The sequence below is a fragment of the Passer montanus genome, unplaced genomic scaffold (assembly GCF_014805655.1).
Source record: "Passer montanus isolate IOZ18808 unplaced genomic scaffold, ASM1480565v1 scaffold38, whole genome shotgun sequence".
NCBI lineage: Eukaryota > Metazoa > Chordata > Aves > Passeriformes > Passeridae > Passer > Passer montanus.
Genome location: NW_024368596.1, coordinates 7,683,310 through 7,701,265, shown reverse-complemented (window position 1 = coordinate 7,701,265; position 17,956 = coordinate 7,683,310). Strand labels below are relative to the sequence as shown.

At 39.9% G+C, this 17,956-nt stretch overlaps 1 protein-coding gene across 4 annotated transcripts in view; it reads right to left on the bottom strand.

Annotated features, from left to right (window-relative positions):
- Positions 1-521: 521 nt before the first annotated feature.
- Positions 522-17,956, bottom strand: part of NRK (Nik related kinase) — a 98,410-nt gene continuing 80,975 nt past the window's right edge. For all 4 annotated transcript variants that reach the window (XM_039717340.1, XM_039717337.1, XM_039717338.1 and 1 more), the window contains exons 25-31: positions 16,615-16,758; positions 15,275-15,409; positions 13,448-13,548; positions 12,736-12,885; positions 9,668-9,827; positions 5,145-5,284; positions 522-4,295 (exon numbers count right to left, since the gene is read on the bottom strand). In XM_039717340.1, coding sequence (XP_039573274.1) covers positions 4,212-4,295; positions 5,145-5,284; positions 9,668-9,827; positions 12,736-12,885; positions 13,448-13,548; positions 15,275-15,409; positions 16,615-16,758 — 914 coding nt within the window. In that variant the 3' untranslated portion in view covers positions 522-4,211. The remainder of the gene's footprint in view (positions 4,296-5,144; positions 5,285-9,667; positions 9,828-12,735; positions 12,886-13,447; positions 13,549-15,274; positions 15,410-16,614; positions 16,759-17,956) is intronic.

The following is a 17,956-nucleotide window of genomic DNA, read 5'->3' as shown; positions in this document are numbered from 1 at the left end:
TATGCTTCATTTAACTTAAATACAGCTGTTTAACCATGGAACTGAACTTGTAACCCAGCTTTTATGATGGTCTTTGGAGAAACAATGCCGGTGGCAATAAAGACTGTGTGAGCTTACCTGAGAAAAAGTGACTTGGGCTAACCTGGCACTTGAGCTAATGTGCACAAAGGCCAGTTCTTGTAGCATCAGTGACTGCAAGCTGTCCCTCTGCTGCAGTGCCACTGCCCTCATGCCACGGGGTGTTTGTGTAAAGAGAAAGGCAGACACACAGAAATCCAGTGAAGCTCATTAGCAGCACAGCACTGGCTGTCACCCTCAGGAACACTCTGTCCAGTCTGAACTCTCACACTGTCACTTGGACATCTTCATCCATACAAGGATATATATTTATTTTGTCCCTACAGGCAGATATGGAGGTTTCCCTAAGGACAGTGACTGGATTTGGAAAACAATAACAAAGGTTTCTACAATTTTTACAACAGCCAATGTCAATAACAGAATCATTACAAGTGTGATACTAGTTTTGATTTTTCAGAGTATTTTTATTACTGTTTCAATTGTACAATTTCCACATTAGAGAACAATATACAGTGTACAGTACATAACTTGCATGGTTCCCAGGTTTTGAAGTCATGTGCCAAGCTTCAGGCTGAAAAAGAGAGTTCACCATGCCTAAAATGAAAGCAGGCACATACACACAGCTCTACATTGCTGCAGCATTAGCACAATCTCGTGTGGCAAATATAACATTATGAGCACCACCTGTCACTAGGAGACTGCATGTACCAAAGGGTTAATGACATGGATCCTTGACATTCTGCCCCTGTAGCATTCTTTCATGTCAAAGTGACATCACTAGAAAAACACATTAAGCAATTTAGTCCTTGGTTTTAAAAGTTAGTGAAACAGTACAGCTAGTGAAACACCTCACAAAATGAAATTACAAATTTGATATACATTTTGCATAGTTAAAATTATGTCTGGATAACCTTGGTTACTGGATTTTTGTCTTCTGGCCTTTGTACTTTTGCTTTGAGCTGAACAGTTATTCAAAATACTCCCTCATTCAGTGCCCCCCAGTCACTTCAGATACCTTTCCATTTCTTTGGCTGCTTTCTTTTCCTTAACATTTTTTAACCTTTTGTATTCCTCCTACAGCAATATGCTGTGCCAGACATCCACTCCCTTACCTTTGGCTACTCATGTTTCTTTTCTTCAGCTTTTCCCTCCTCTTCAGTCACTTCCCCTTTCTTGTTACTCTTCTCAACATCTCTGGGCTCTTTCTCATCTCCAACCATTCTGACTATCTCTTGATAGAGGGACAATGCCACAGGTTTCTCCTTGTTGCATCCAGCTGCTGTTGCTATTTGCAATCTCACTTCTAAATCCTTCAAAAGCATTCACCTCTAAGTGCCTCATGCTTTCCATAATTACACATGGAAAGTTTTTAATGTTTTTTTATAGTGAATAGAAGACGAAAATCCAACTCACTGCCTTGAATTGCAGCTAGAAAGAAGAAAGCTAATAGAGGGAAACAGAATGAATTACAATCCCAATGTAATAGTGCATATTCCCTCTCTTGAACTTGGGGTTATTTGGGTATTTTCCCTTTTAGCATGGAGTTAAACTTCTTCACAGTGTGTCAATGTATTGTCACTGTTGTAATTTTCTGCTACAGTAAACTTAAGTTTGATCACATTTGCTTCTTTAATCTGTTCATATGAGTTTTTATAAAGTCCCACTAAATTATTTTTAAAAAGTCCCTAGCATCAGGAAAATATCAGCCTTCTACCTGTTGGCACCAGAGCAGGGAAAAATCCCATGGATCCTCTGTAATGCAGAGGCTGCTGAGATAAGCACACTTTCAAAATATTACAGGGCAGTAATGGATCTCTGGATCTCTGATTACTTACAGCATGAGCAGCTTTGTCAGTTTTGCACAGCTACTGTGTGCAAAATGAAAGCTGCTCTTCCTTCACAGTCTCTTAGACTTTTAAGTCAAAAGCAAGTAAGTTGCTTATAAATTGATTGTCTGCAACTTACTTTTTGCCAGTAATTGTAACTTTGATCTCTGGTTCTGTTATAGATTTGGACTTGTTTGGTTTTGTTGGTGGCTTTTTTTTTTTTCTGTTTGTTCTGTGAGTCCAATGCAATGAGCCCAAGTGTTCAGCAGCACAGGGAGCCAAGCCAGGCTTTACTCATTTGCCCCAGCCCTGGCAACAGGCAGGGACAATACTACAACCAGACAGAGGTCCTGTTGTCACACAGCTCTGCTCAAGCAGTTTCCATTCAGGTTTCAATTGTGCACACAAGCTAATCACTCACATACATTAAGAACCACTTTGAGCACTTTACTGTATTTTTTTAGTATGGCTTTAGGCTTGTTTTTCTGTTAGTTAAACATTTAAAAGGAAAATTCTTCATTAAAAAGCACTATACATTTTGAGATAAGCTATTGCCTGTGAAAAGTGCTGGGTTAGTAACTTTGGAAAGTGCAGTCCTCCACAGAGCCAAAAACATAACAGCAACAGTGCAGGCACCTCTGACCCGCCTGCAGCAGTGAGGTGCCAGCACAGGGAGCAAGGGGAAGGGTGGTTAGCCCCCAGTTTGATTCCCTGGTGACACACACAGGGACAGCAGTTCTGAGCACCTGTCAGTCACAGCATCACTGCCAGCACCAGGCTGACGTACTGGACAGCACAGCTGCCACTTCCAACAGCTCTACTCTGCCTCAGCCAACACAGAATCATCATCCTTGAGGTAGATGAACACATATTCCAACACACTTTTCCTGCACCTTTCAGTATCAAATATTTCAAGTAAAAAACCCTATCTTCAAGCACTGGAACTAGTGATTTCACTTTTGCCCACAGCATTATCCCTACTGTATCATGTCTGGAATGAGCTCTGTTGTATTATATTTGAAGCTCTACATTTTCAAAGCGCATCCAAAAATCAGCTACATGAGGATTACATTAAACCCTACAACTGAATCATAGTATATGATTATATATAGTGTGTATATATATATATATATAAATATATTATATCTCTATATTTTTATGGCCAACTTATAAGCCCCTGAGAACAGAGTTTATGCAGAAACACTGGCACCAATAACACTAGAAGATGCAGCTTTATTTAGATGTAATTAGCATAGAAAGCACCTGGAATTATTTATCTTTTCTATTTATAATAGATTAACTCTTTGGGTATTTTCATAACTATATTAAGAATACATTTGTTAATTTTAATATTGATTGTGGAAAGGTTATATTTACATAAAAATACACAAAGATTTGATGTGAAAGAGCAAGAAGGAAGAAAAGAAAGTGCCTGCTCTTGTGCCCTTCTTTATATACATGGGTAGTGCCTTTAAATCAATTCATATGAGAGTGGGTCCCAGCTGTGAATGAAAGTTACAGGTTCTGTTTCATAATACTTTATGCATCTATGATTTTGACAGACTATTTAAACTGTTTTACACATACCTCCTACAGTAACTGTGTCTATGGGCTCAGGCATCCAGCTCTGAGAGAAACACAAGTCTGTCCCCCTCTGCATTTGTAAAAATCTCCCAGGTGGGGCACATGTTCAGAATTAATTATTTTTACAACTCTGTACTGAAACACACCTATCCACCCAGCACAGGGGATGACCCCCAAGGTCCAAGGAGGATCCCTCAAACCTTCTGGTCTGCTGGGACCCACCACAAACCCTTACTCCTTCCCTGTTGTAAGGCTTGGACAAGTCATTCAAGTTCACCTTGGTGACACAGTAACAGCTTCCTTAAACTCCAAAAGGAGCCCAACCCCAATTCAAAATAGATTCCAACTGTGATTTTGTATCTACCTACAGCTGTCACTGTCCATAAAAAGTAACTTCAGTTCAAGATACCAACATTACCTCACCTGTGAAAGTGAAACTGTCCATTTTTCAGAGTAAAGGAGCTTCTTATATTGGCTACATTCTTCACTAAAGTCTCCTAATACAATCTTTGTTTGCAACATACTTTGAAAGACAAACTAAACATGTTTGCAATACTTCAACAGGAAAATGGAATTCTTTCCAGACTGAAAGAATGTGAATTTTAATAAGTCAATAATGACAACATTTTTGTAGGTAAGAAGTGCAAATTTGTTTGTATTATCTCTGAGAATTTTACACTGCTACCTACAGGGAATTTTTCATTTTCTTCATTTTGATGTGCTTTACCAGTTGAACAGTACATTTTGACCAAGAGTCATAAAGTATATTTGACTGCTGCCTCCTGACTGTACAGATGCAAAGAACACCTTGAAAGGGAAAAAAAAGAAAAAAAAGATGCTACTGTCAGTTTATATTTACGAAAATATTTTTACTCATATAAGAAAGGTGATAGAATGCCACAGTCCCAAATACAAGGATATACATATATCACAATTGAATTTTAATCCCATGAGAAACTTTTTAAAGTGAAACTGTACGTGTGGTACAACTGCATTTTTTATGTATTTCTTTCCCTATTTGAAAAGACATAGGAGAACATTTAAAAATAATTAATCTAAGGTTTTAGGGTTTCAGTTTTCTAAACATGACAGTGGGACTAAACAGATTTCAAAGGATATTTACCAAAATTTCTATATGCAAGAAATCACACCTGATTATCCATACCCCAGTGTCTACAATTAAGAATGTTGGGTTTTTTTTCCCCCATGATGACTGCTCTGAACTGCCTGTAATTTCAGTAGCCCAGGACAGGCAATCCTGTAGCTGGGAATTTTTGGGGCTCACTCACTAACCCTCACCACTAGTGATTTCACTTTGGCCCACAGCATTATCCCTACTGTATCATGTCTGGAATGAGCTCTGCTGTGGTGCTGTGCAGTTCACAATGCCTGTATTTGTTATCTCTGATAGCAGTGAGGGCTGGGGGGAATAGAGAGTTCTACCAGCTGCTGCTGGGAATGTGTGCAGCATCCCTAAGGAATACCCATAATGGGTGCTTCGTGGGACCAGTGACTACACTGACTTTGAAGAGGGAAGTTCTACCAGGGTAGGAAATAACCAGTAACAAAGTTACCAAAATTAACTGGTCTGTTATAGTCAGCTATTACTTATTTTTGCTAAGTCACCACACTCTGACTCTGTAGTCATCTCTGTACCTTGTCATTTCTTTCACATAGAAATTTTAGCTTCTGTGCTTTCTTGTGCATAAATACTCCTTCCAGATTTCCTGTTTCCACAGAGCGTAGTTCAATTGCTTTTTCTCCCCAGCCCATGACCTGATTGGACTGAAGGTAAGCTAGAAAAAAAAGAAAAAGAAGAAAAAAAGTTACTATTTAACAGCTGAAAAACTGATTCTTGCCTCATTCATGTTAATTATGGATCTGAAGCATTTTTCTTTGATAACAATATATTCTGAATTAGTATTTTAAGTTTACACAAAAAACCTGAGGAATAGTAACTAAATTTCAGTTTGTTCTCTCAGACTTATTTTGAACTCTAGACATAAATCTTAACTACTGCTGTGTATCTTAGACTCACAAAAGCTTGGAGGAAAACTCTGAAGGGCATCTTGTTTAACCACTGGCCCCAAAGTGGGGCCAACATAGAGAAGGTTACTCAGGACCTTGTACAGATATGGTTTGATGGATATTTCACAACCTTTCCAAGACCCTGCTGCAATGCATCACTACTTTCAAGGCTGAACATTTCTTCCTAATATCTTGGTTCAACTTGTGCCCATCTTTGCCTCTCATCCTTTAACTGTTCATATTCTAGAAAAATCTTGACTGTCTTCTCTGTACGCACTGTGCTCTGTTCCTGTTAAGCTGGGTTTGTATTTACTATGGACTTCAGCCTAGTCTGAAACCTAAATACTTCAGAATCTGAGACCATGGCATGATTAATTTGGTGTCTTCCTGATTATATGTAATATAATATATAACCCCTGATTATATGTAATATTTCCAAAACCAAAAGAAGATATTCTAGCACTGTGGAAGCTTACTACAATGCTCCCCTTAAATTTGGTAATAAGAAACTGGAATAGTGATGAAGGAGTTAAGACCATAGATTTCAAATTAGGCACAGTTTCAGTGAAAACCCTCTGACTGGTACTTGTATGGGCTTCCAAGGTAAAATCACATTAGTTATGCCCTGTTGGTAGTCAATGCTCAGGAGTTGTTCTTCTTGCTCAACTATCAACTGTTATTTCCCTAGTCTGAGAATTCTGTTGCTCTAAAATGATGTAGAGGGAATGTGTGCACTGGACTGGGTTTTAGCCTCATTGGATAGTGTATAACTGCCCTACATTACTAGTGTGAGCAAGGTCTGCTTCTTAAAACCTTCTGTTTTGATTCAGGTTTTTGTCTAAAAATTGAACTTTCAGTACAGACTGATACTGGAAACGTCAGCCTGCAATCCTGCTTGAGAAGGACAGCAGAAAATAAAGGCAATATGCTCACTGACTGAATATACTTCTAGCAGGGCTGATTTAATATTAACTTGGAATCCTTGCTTTATGATTGTTGTTAGAACAAATGCATGAAAATCCTACCTCCTTGGAAACACATATGGTTTGGTTACAGTGTTGTGATTTTGGTTTCCACAGAGTCTGTAAATTTCCCCTAAATCTGTTCAGAAGACTTTCAGTTTTTCTTTGTGCACTGAAAGCTTCCCTGCTACTAGTGCTGAGAGCAAGATAATCCTTTCCCAGTATTCCAGTCATGAGGAAAGAGGAAGAAATCAAACTGTTTCAAAAGCAAAGCAGCAGTGAGTAACCATGGGTGAGTGGCAAAAGAGGAGTATTTTTTCTAAAACTCAAACCCATGAAATGAATACATTTTACAACCTTTTCTTGTTGTACAACATGGCACCATTGCTGTAGTCTGTGGAGAAAGTGTCATTAACATTTGTGAACAGTGCAGCAGTAGCAGGATGAGCCCAGGGCAGCACCCATGCAATCCACAGTATCTGAAAAGTAATCCCAGATCACACATAAAGAGAAGAACATCAAAATGATACAAGACTCAAACTTCTGCTATTTTTTGTAGCAACTGACATCGCATTAACCTTTTCAAAATTCACTTTTGAACACAATAGAGACAGAGGCAGCCTGTGGTTCTGGGGGTGGGAAGCAAAGCAGGTGCAGTATATAAACAGCACGAAACTGTTCTGTGGCTGCACTGTTCAGTATAGGTCATGTAGGTCTAGCAACAAAGAACTAATAAGTCTCCTGATCTTTTCCACTACATGAAATTTACACTCCAGCTGCCACTCTGCTGTGTCAGTATCTGTGCCTTTGGCAGATTTCAATTTGATAGCTTCCTTGCAGCTCCCAGTAACCACTTCATTAGTCTCTGCTGCTACCTCTAGGTCATCTGCTGGGCCACTTCTGCTGTGTTCTGAAGAGATCTGACCTCCAGGCAGTATTCAAAACAGGAACAAAATAAACCAGATACACCAAGATCAGCCCTGATGCTCTGCTGTCTGGCCAATATACCCAGAACCTGGCAACTGACAATGGCAGGTTTAAGTACAAGTAGCATAAAATCTCAGCTTTGCAGCAGAATCAAACAATTCTTTTCCATATTTCTTCTGTGAAACAGCATGCAAACAAAATGGCCTCATTACACCATTTGCACAGTTGTCCAGTAATAAGGACTTATATATACATGGAGATTAGTTTGAAGGATAGCAGGCTATCAATTCAAAGGTCAGTACTGAGTCATGATAACCCTCCAATGTGGGAGCTCTTAGAGGTGTTTCGTGTGAGATGAACTGAGAGCAGATACTCAAAGTTGTCTTATTTTGGAACAATAACTCCTATACCACGAGCACCTTGGGAATAGTTACTTTGAGTCCACTTTCCACTGCAGCTTTAGATAAAAATATCCTTTGCTTCCAGCTGGTATGTTGTAGAGCATTGAGGCAGTAATTTAAGCACCTTTTGGTAACACTGTTTCCCTACAGAATGGTCTTCTTGCTTCTAAAATGTACAGGGAAAAGGAAATAAAGACTTTTACTAGTTCCTCTGGGAATATCCAGATGTGTGTCAACCCTTTATGGCTACATACTGTAAATAATTCATTACTCACACAAAAGGGCAAGAGTGCTCCCAAATCTTATTAACCTGATGTTTCTTAATGCCTTTTTGAAACCTGTTTTATAGAAAATTATTACAGCTATATTTATATTTAGCCCTACAAAGATGTGTACATCTTTGAGATTAAACATAGAATACTTCCACAGTTTTTTAATTTCCCATGGGATTTGAGCTTCCTCTCCCCGATTTCTTATTAACAGATTGGTCACAGAGGTCCCAATTTAAGACTATGAGTAAGATATATTTAGATTCTCTGCCATAAATCCATCGATTACCATACAAACTTTTTAATTTTTTGTATCAAAATACTCTCACCAACTACAAACTTTTATTTCAAAATACTTGTTTAAAGAAATCAAGAAATCAGCAAAGGATGACTAGAGAGCAACAGGGTAACACAAGACCCTTCTGTCTCTGTAACAGAGAGTGAAAATTGAGATATGCTCATACAGACTTCATGAGGTTTGAAATGGGTACAGAAATCCCAGGAAAACAGGATCTTTTAAGAAACTATCAAGCTGCCCCTAAGCTGGGCCATTCAAATAACGGTTATTCACACTTATAATGTTTTTTTTCTGCAGCCAAGGATATCAAAGGATTAAGAAAATTAATAGGAATTGGGAGTAAAATTATTAAAAAGTTAACAGAGGCCTTATCTGAAGTTTGAGTTGTGTGTTTATAGGTCAGGTTAATTTTTAGTGGAAGTATCATTTCAATCAGAAATCAGATTTGGTTTGTACCACATCCCAAAGATGGGCTTTCCCTAAAACGACTCGGGTAGAAGTGAAAGGAAAAAGGTGAACATCCTTGATTTTTCACAGTGGTATGCAGTTTCTTCCAAGTTAATAACAGGCTTCTGTGCAGTCTAATTGTCTTGGGCTTGTTTTGTTGGTATGTTTGTTTTAAAATAAAGAACAGGAGTGAGACAGAAATTAGCAAGTAATAAACGCAAAAATCTGCCTGTGTTGTTCTTCATTTCCCCATACTGTTAGCCTGAAGCCCTATGGGAAAGGTGAAACAAACAGCTGTCCTGGCTGCAGTACAACCAGAATCTCCTCCTACACAGACAACTACAAGCATGGGAGATTAAGAATCTATCACAAATACCCTGGGCTGGCAGCCCTGTGAATTTAAAGTGCTAAAATGAAGGGGCCATTTGACAGCAGTTACAGATCTCTTCAGTAAGTGACCCCTCAGTAGCTGTGAATTTCTACATAAAACCCTGTCAGCTATGAACAACCAAAACACTTCTTCCCCTCTGTAATTCACATAATTCTCCCTGTGGAAACTGGTGGTAAGCTGCATTCTCAGTGAAGTCTGTCTGTATAGTCAGTGTGTGATGCAATAAACAGTGTGACAAGAATACAGACTGTGTCCAAATGAGAAGCCTCTATTGCAATCATTGGCCGTGTTAACACAAACACCCATAAATCTGTTTACTCTTTTACACATCTGGTTTGCTCAGAAGCTGCTTTATGTGCCATACAACCATTTTCACATAGATACAAACCTCATAAAGAAGTCAGGCTTCATGCAGCAGCACCTTATATTCAATAGAGAGCTATTTTTCATACCTACCTACAGATGCTGGCATTTCTCCCCACTGCAGAACCGTCTCCTTTGTGAAGTGCCCATATATATCAATGTAGATGCCTTCATCCTCGTAGGTGAGCAGGAGCTCCATGCCACTGGTGTTCGGGAGGATGATGATGGCATGGGGGCGAATCGTCCCCTGGATCTAGAATCGTATTTTACTAACATTTAGATCAGAACACAGACTGCGATTTCAGTGATGACATTGATCTAACTAGTTTGGCAGAGCAATAAAAAGAACTAGCTCATGGCTCATGGAAAGTGAAAGAAATGCCTGTTCTCAGAGGCTGTATAGTTTGCTAGTAAGCTTCTGAAACAGACTTTCTCCCCTTCTCCCCCCTTTGAATATGACAGCAGGTTTGCAAATAAATCAATGTTCAATAGTTCACATTAAATTTACCAGTGTTAATGGTTTCAAGAAGCCATGGAGCCATTGAGACACAATAATATTTACTTAGTCCCTCACAAAATATTTGCATTATATAAATAGGAGAAAGGTGAAATAAATTTGAATTCACAACTTTTTCAGAAGATAAAGGACAAACTTCCACATTCCAGGAGATCAGTGCTTTCACTTTCCATGATATTTCCCTTTCCCCACTCACATGTTAAAAACCTGCAAATTTAATAATATTTATCTTGCTGTAAAAAGTTCCCTGGACCTTTTCACTGTCTTTCCCTTCCCAGATCCTTCACTACAAAAAGCTGCCCATTTGACTGCTGTTGGGCACACCTCTGCATGCCACAGGAACAGTGCATTTCACTCACACGAATCTCTCCCAGAAGCCAACATATCCCAAGCAAAAAAAACCAAAACCAAAAGTGAAGTATACAACCATGAAGGTGGGGTTTTGTGAAAGCATTTTTGAAAGAAAAAGAGGACAGCCTTAAAAAAACAGTAACAAAGCACTTCCTTGTTTAAAGCGCTACTCAAACCAGGATGTTACACAGTAAATTAAACCACCACAATTAATATTTTATAGGAAGCATATGACTGGAGCTTTACATCATTCTCACAAGCCAGCCACACACAGGTCTTTTTTTTTTTTTTCCCCTCAAGCACAGACATTTATGCACACTGTAAGGGCACAACGAACAGTAAAAGAAGCACTGAAGCTGTACTTGCCAAACTGAATACACTCAGGCCACCCACTTGACTCCGTGCCTCGGCAACAACTATCCGTAACACTAGAACGGGGATCCAGAGCCGCAGAGCAATTTTAATGCGCCGCCTCGGAACCCGCATGAGCGACCGCCGCAGGCAAGAGATGAAGAAAGAGGTGGGGAACCAGGAAAAGAGGCTACCAGAAAGCAAGAGTATCTCAAGTCAGCCTGTTACAGTCTGGGTATTGCCACCACAAAGCTCCTTGAGGTAAGTATCCAGTTCTAGCTCTTTTAAAATAATAGAGTATCAAAAAAGATAGAGCTGCTGTAGGAGCGGATTTATTTCAGGTCTAAGACTCTGAAAGGAAAATATATTTTTAGTCTGTGCTAACTTGTGGCTGAAGAGCTCAGTCAGTCTCAGGTGTCCCACATATTCAGGGCAGTCACCTGGGAAATCTCTTTCATCAGGTACCTAATTGTATTTGCAGCCAGTTGAAAAAGTAAAGCCTCTAAGAAAGTTCACTTTTTTTCTTTGCCTTTCTTCTCTTGGGCAATTATGCTAATGATCCTTTTGACAAGTCACTGCTCACCTTGCTCAGCAACCCACTTCCAGAAAGGCACGTGGGTACCACGCTTCAATTTACAAACTGATGGGCATTCATCATAGCTGCACAGTTAACAAAGGTACTGTCGGATTAAATAAACCCTCTAACAAGACAAATACTAAGTACCTTAAAAACCAACACAGAAATAAACAGTAAAAGCCTTTAGCAGGTGATTCAACAGTTAGAACTGCTAGAAGTCATTTTTCAGTTCAGAGCAGTCTATAAATCTAACAGCCAACCTTGCACACCGTGCCCATGAGGAACACAGGTCTGACAGAACGTGGAGGCTGTGGCTTGCAGGGGCAGCAGAGTGATCAAGTGGCTTGCACAGGAGGAATGGGGTTTTCATTTGGGTGGAAAACAAGGGGCTGAGAGTGGAGAAAAGTTAAAAATAGATGGATTCACAGCACAGGCCTGCCACATGCAGATCTAGGATGAGATTTCTTCAGACCTCCCATGCATAACTTCGGGACACATGGTCTGGGGATGCAAGGAGGCCGTGGCACCCCCAGCCCCTGTGGAGCAGTGTTGACTTCAGGGAGGGTTCAAGTGTGCACAGAAGTTTCTCTGCCAGGGGCCTCCCATCAGACTGGAGCCAGTCTGGAACCTGCCAGTTTGCTGAACCTAACCCCCAAGATTCTCTGGCTTTTGGGACTCACAGCTTTGAAAAGAAAAGCTAAAAAATAAGCAAACAAACAAAAATCCAAAAATATTAACACCATAGCACAGACTTCATATTGGACAGCCCCAGGCCAGCCATTCACTTCTGCAGGGCAATTTGCTGTTATCTGAGCTGAAGCAGGAATTTAGTGATCACCATCACCTCAAACAGACACAGTGCAGGATGTACACATACCCCTGCAATCAACACCTTCATGCTAACTTACTGACAATCTAATGAGAAAGTCCCAAGGAAAATGTAAAACTTCTTCAGAATTTACTGAGTGGTTTCATGGGCAGCTAAATGGCAAGAAGATCAGCAAATTTATTTAGTCTGAAGTTGGTTACTGCTGTCTGCACAGTGGCAGATTGTAAAAGTCACCTAAATTCATGTAGATATTATTGTGTCTTTGACTGTTTTAGTCCTAAATTTCCAGGATAAATCAATTAAAAATAGTACTGTCCATACAATAGGCTTTCTGACATTAATCCACTAAAATTGATATTCTAAATGTGATAAAAGCATTTAAACAGGACTTCAGTGTTATAAAACTATGTGAAAAGTGGTGTGTATTAGCTGCTACTAATCATTCTATTGAAAAACAGCACAACTCTTAACCTGATCATCATCAATACATAGCCCAAAGAACAAAGGCATTAATGTAGTTTTTTGGATTCTCTTACGTGTGTTGGAAGGTACAAGTCATACACAGATCCAGAGTCCACATCAATGGCATGAAATCCCACTACTGAGCCATATATGACCTTTAGTCTTTGCCCATTTTCAACAGTCAGGTCAACTGATAGTGGTTTGTGATGAAGTGAGGCAAAGGACTGGAAAAGAAAAATGCAGTTTGTAGCACAATAAAACTGTGGGTTTGCAGAACTACATTTAGGATTCTAAGAATTCTCAAAACTCAAAAGTTAGACAGCTATTTTGGTAAAATGGTAGGTTACATTTAAGGAGTTAAGTATCCATCATCCACCGAGTTCAAGAACAGTTTGATAATTCATTTGTGGTATGAAAAAGAAATCAAGATTCTAGAAATGGACTAGGCAAAAAGTAGGCTGACTACCACTGTGTTTAATTTCCTCCCCTTTTGAGGGAAATCAGCATCAACTTTGTCAATTCAGATGCACATTTTGGCACAGCACCTGCTGAGTTTGGCTGGGGTAGAGAGAAACAAGTTATTCACATCTAACACTCACAACTGTGACAGTTTCATGTTTGCCATCTCCAAAGTACATCAAATGCACTACATTTTCTTTTAAAGAATACTCAGTTTATCTTTAGCTAGAATAAATGTTATACAAAACAACAAAAACAAAAGCAGAGCGTAGAAGAGAGACAGTGAGAGACAGTGACACATCTGAACCAAAGTGATGTTTCACTTACCTTAAAAGCCATGAATTTGTGATAAGGCTTTGGAGCCCAAGCATAAACCTCCACTGAGTTTTTCAAAGCGATTACAAGGAATTTGATTCTCTCATATTTTACTGTAATACAAGCAGAACAATTCCTTAGGTACCAGACAGATGCTGAAATCAAAGACCATCTCATCACATGAAATAATTTCAATGGATTACTTGTAGAGGCAGACATTATCCAGCATGGGAGACAAATGCATTCTGGACATCAATGTTTAATATCACCAGTGACAATACCTTGACTGGAAACCTAGAATTCATTTATTTTCAGTAAAGCCAAATGACTGTTACCAATATTTATATAATCCTTTTCAAATAGTGATGAAAAAAAAATATCACTATTTAGAGAAAAAGGTCTTGACCCTACAGCTAAACCAACCTGCTTGATTCTTTAAGTATGAACAGACTCCAACACTATTGGTTATGAATAAGCTACTGTTGGAGGACTAGTGGTTGTTGGATGAACAATTCTGTCAGACTTGGCAGGATGAATTTTCATTTCACTGCTCATCTGTGGGTTAAATCCCCAGGTGCTGTGTGGGTGAAGGACTCCCATCTTTCTGAGATGAGTAAGCATTTAAGAGATGAGCAATTTCTCCAAGACAATTAAGGTCATGCTGGGCCCATTGAGAATAAATGAAGAATCATGCACTGAAAATTAAGATTTCTTTGTGCATTGTGTTTTCACAATGGAAAACAGGATGCTATCTCACACAGGCAGAGAACAAGAAAACTCAGCAAACTCCACCAAAATGCAGGAGAGTAATTTTTTTTTTTTCCTTTTCTACCTGGAAAAATAGCTGTACAACCAAAGGTCAAGATACAAGAAGATTCACCAAGAGAAAAACAGCAGCAGCTGTGCTGTCAAAAACGCAGGAGGGGCTTGTCATATGTAAACACAGAAGCTCCTACCAAATGTTTGCCTAATTTTAGGATAAGTATTTTGTCGTTTTGTTTTTCAAAAAAGCACCAAACCCAAGCATGAGCAACTGAAGCGGAATATGTGGGTGCTTAGCTGTAATCACAGTTAAAGTAACAACACACATCTGTTTCATATTCTTCCTTGAGTTTAACCCCTGCCACTTCTAAAGCCAAAAAGCAAAACCACCAAACAAGGTATTAATGAGGTGCAGCCACCTCACATTTCCTGCACTCCTCTGTATCATGGCTTTATCTGACTTCCAAGAAAGTGCCACTTTCACACCATCCTTCACCAAAGCAAAACTTGTGCCATATATCCACCCCCATAGTTAAATGACAGAAATTATCACAATCCTCACATTAACCTTGAAGAATGAGCTGCCTGAGAGCCCAAGAAAAGTGAGACATTACCATTTCCTGGGTGTTTAAACAAAGGTATATTTGGGTCATTCATGAGAGAGAAAGGGATGAGCTGATCTACCTAAGGACATCCTACAAACATGATTCACCAGGACTTGAAGTAGGTCCAATCTTTTAGCAGTTACCTAGGGCCAAGAGGGAAGCTGAGGAGGTGGAAAACATCAGTTCAATTAAACCCTTAAGTAACTAGAAAAAAAATGGAACCACTGACAGAGCACAGACCATGGCTGGCACTCCCTCCTTCCAGCCATTACAGGGAACACCATAACATCATCTGGTAACTGCTGCAAGAAGAGATGCTGCCTGAAACGACAGGGAGCAAGGCCATGTACAACCGGGAGTCTTGAAAGGACTATGAGAAATTCACCCAATACAATCCTGAAACAAAGCTGAAAAATGCTGCTGTCAGAAGGTTAAAAAGCATCTCTCTAAGGAAAAACCAGGAAATCCTTACCAACTTTGTAGTGCACACAGCCTTCCAGGTCCCCCACGGACACCCAGCCTTGCCGCTTCTCCACCTCTGGATCGTTGCGCAAAATTTTATTTCTCAACCACGACAAGTAATACACCCTCAACTTATTCTTCTTCCCTGGGATTTGCAAGAAGAGACAGAACACTTTAACTTCCTGAAGTACAAACTCTCCCTCACTTACAAAAAGCTAGAGTTTTGTGACCTTGAGTACAGTGGGTCCTTGTGCCTAGCCAGGGTGAGAAAACATAGCAAGGGCACGAAGGAGTGATGGGGACACACAGGGAACCTGGCACAGGAGCAATTCTATGGCACTGGGCACATGTGCACTACCCTTGTGACTCAAACTTCATGCAAGATTTTCACACGTGAGTAAAATTCCTCCCTCGGGCCAAAGAACAGGTTTCTACAGACACAGGTGTTATCAGAAACCATCACACTAACTGTTTATTCTGGAACACAGGCATGTCCTGCAATGGCCACTTTGAATAAGCTATTGATGCAGTTCTAATTAACTGTCAATCTTCATTCCAAGTAGCTATTTTTTTTCTGGATGCCTTTACACATGAGAATTATTTCGTCATCCTTCATCTCAATCACTCTTTTTGTCGTATTAGTTCATAAGCAGCCTATGGTCAACAGCACTCTGGGACCACACATTACTCTGGAGAGAAGGACTATGTCACATCCCAGCAACAACTGGACCTGGCAGTATGGGACAAACAGCTGCTGGCACTGCCCACCATGATGAGTCTGGATTGGAGATGAGCTGCTACTCCTTGTTGGACCCCCAACTCTCACCTTGGTACATATTGTGCATCCTTTGAGGCTACTCTCAGCCATGGGGAATAAGGCCAGAGTCAAAACTGTTTCCTGGCAGAGGGTGAAAACCTCCACTTGATGCTATTGATGCTTTCACAATACAGATCACTCTCATGTTATGGCTCATACCTCTTGTTGAACGCAGGACGAGGTCATATCATGATATGTTAATAGAACTGCACTTAGATAGATGCTCACCCATCATGGAAACCAGAGAAGTGACAAACTATAGCTTGCAGAGAATCAGCCCATTTTAGGAATATGAAATGCTCTTACTTCCCACAAACCATTTTACACATTAACCAGGCAATGAATTGTTCCAAAGCCACTCTGGAATGGGAGTGTAAATGTTAAAAATTCAGCAGAGTTTTCCTATTAACGAGAATAACTGTCCTGTGATTTTCTGAAAGAGGAAATTCCTCAACCTAGTTTATAACCTAATTCTTCTTTTTAATTGCCTCCAAACCCAACGTGGGTCAGATACTTTTAGCCACTGAACCAACCTGATATAGTAATTAGCACATTGAGTCCTTCCAGAACATCCATTTGCTGGAACCGTCTCCTCGTAATCAGCGTATAAACTCTTCCTTGCCCACTTCTGTCCAGCAGCCACAATCCATTCTCTGTTCCCACCAATAAATTTACCCCTGTCAATACATGAAAAAAATACTGCATAAGTCTCCTAATGATTCAGAGGTCACTGAGTGCTCACTGTTTTGAGAACCAATTTTTATTTAATCTCACTTAATGGAACCTGATAATTTCTCTGTTGCTCTGTGGATGACCTCCCAGAAGAAAAAACATCTCACCATTAGAATTTTTACTCAGCAGAACACCTGTATACCTTATGGAACATGAAGGATGAGTAGTTGTGCTGAAGTCATTGTTGATTTAAACAAAAAGGAAAACATTATGTGAACCTCAATTTCTCAGGTGACCTCGGAAAGTAACTGTGACCAGTGCAAAAGTCCCAGTCCAGCACCATTACAGTAGTGATACAGGAGGCCCAACTAAGTGTTACAAGGGTCCCTATCAACTACAAAAAAACCCCCAAACAACAACCAAAAAATCCCCCCAAAGTATTTTTTTTCCAAATACAACATTCAAATAATGGGGGCACCAAACTTGTGGGAAGAAGCACTGTGTTACAAGGAGGTGCAGGGTTTGTTTGAAAACAGTCTCTGGTTTGGAAAATGCCTTCAAATGCCCAATTAAGGAGTGAATCCATCTGAAATCCAACTGCTGCTAAGGAAGAGAACCACTGGGTTGCTGACATCAGAGAATGTCAGAAATTGTGTTTGGCTGGAATGACATCTGTGTTTCTAATCAGCAGATTCTAAAGACACAACATAAGGTATCCTGCTGTGACAAGCACTCTCCTCCACTGGCAGTGCTCTCACAAGAACCTGGTGCTCTTCAGCCTCAACGCACATTTAATTACATACCTTACCATGCAGCCCTGTTCTTAATTTAAAATTTTGGATTCCTACAAACCCACATTACACAAAATCTGTGAAGCTGTAAACTGGAAATCTACATTTGCTTTGGATAAGATTCCATCTACTTCATTCACTTGCCATTGCATGCTCAAAGAGTGGGGAGTAAAAGGCTGGGTGAGTCCCCTAGAATACATCTGTTCTTCTGAAGCAGAAAGACAGTTAAAACCACTCAAGAGTTTGGTAATGTACAACTGGGACAAGGTCCACAGCTGTTGAGAGCGACCTGACTGCTGTATCTTGGTTCACACCATGTGAAGCTGACCCTGTAAAAACCATGTAAGCTTAAACATTCAGAATAAGCAGTGACAGCAGGAACTAAGCAAGACAAGCTTTTGGAAAGACCTGA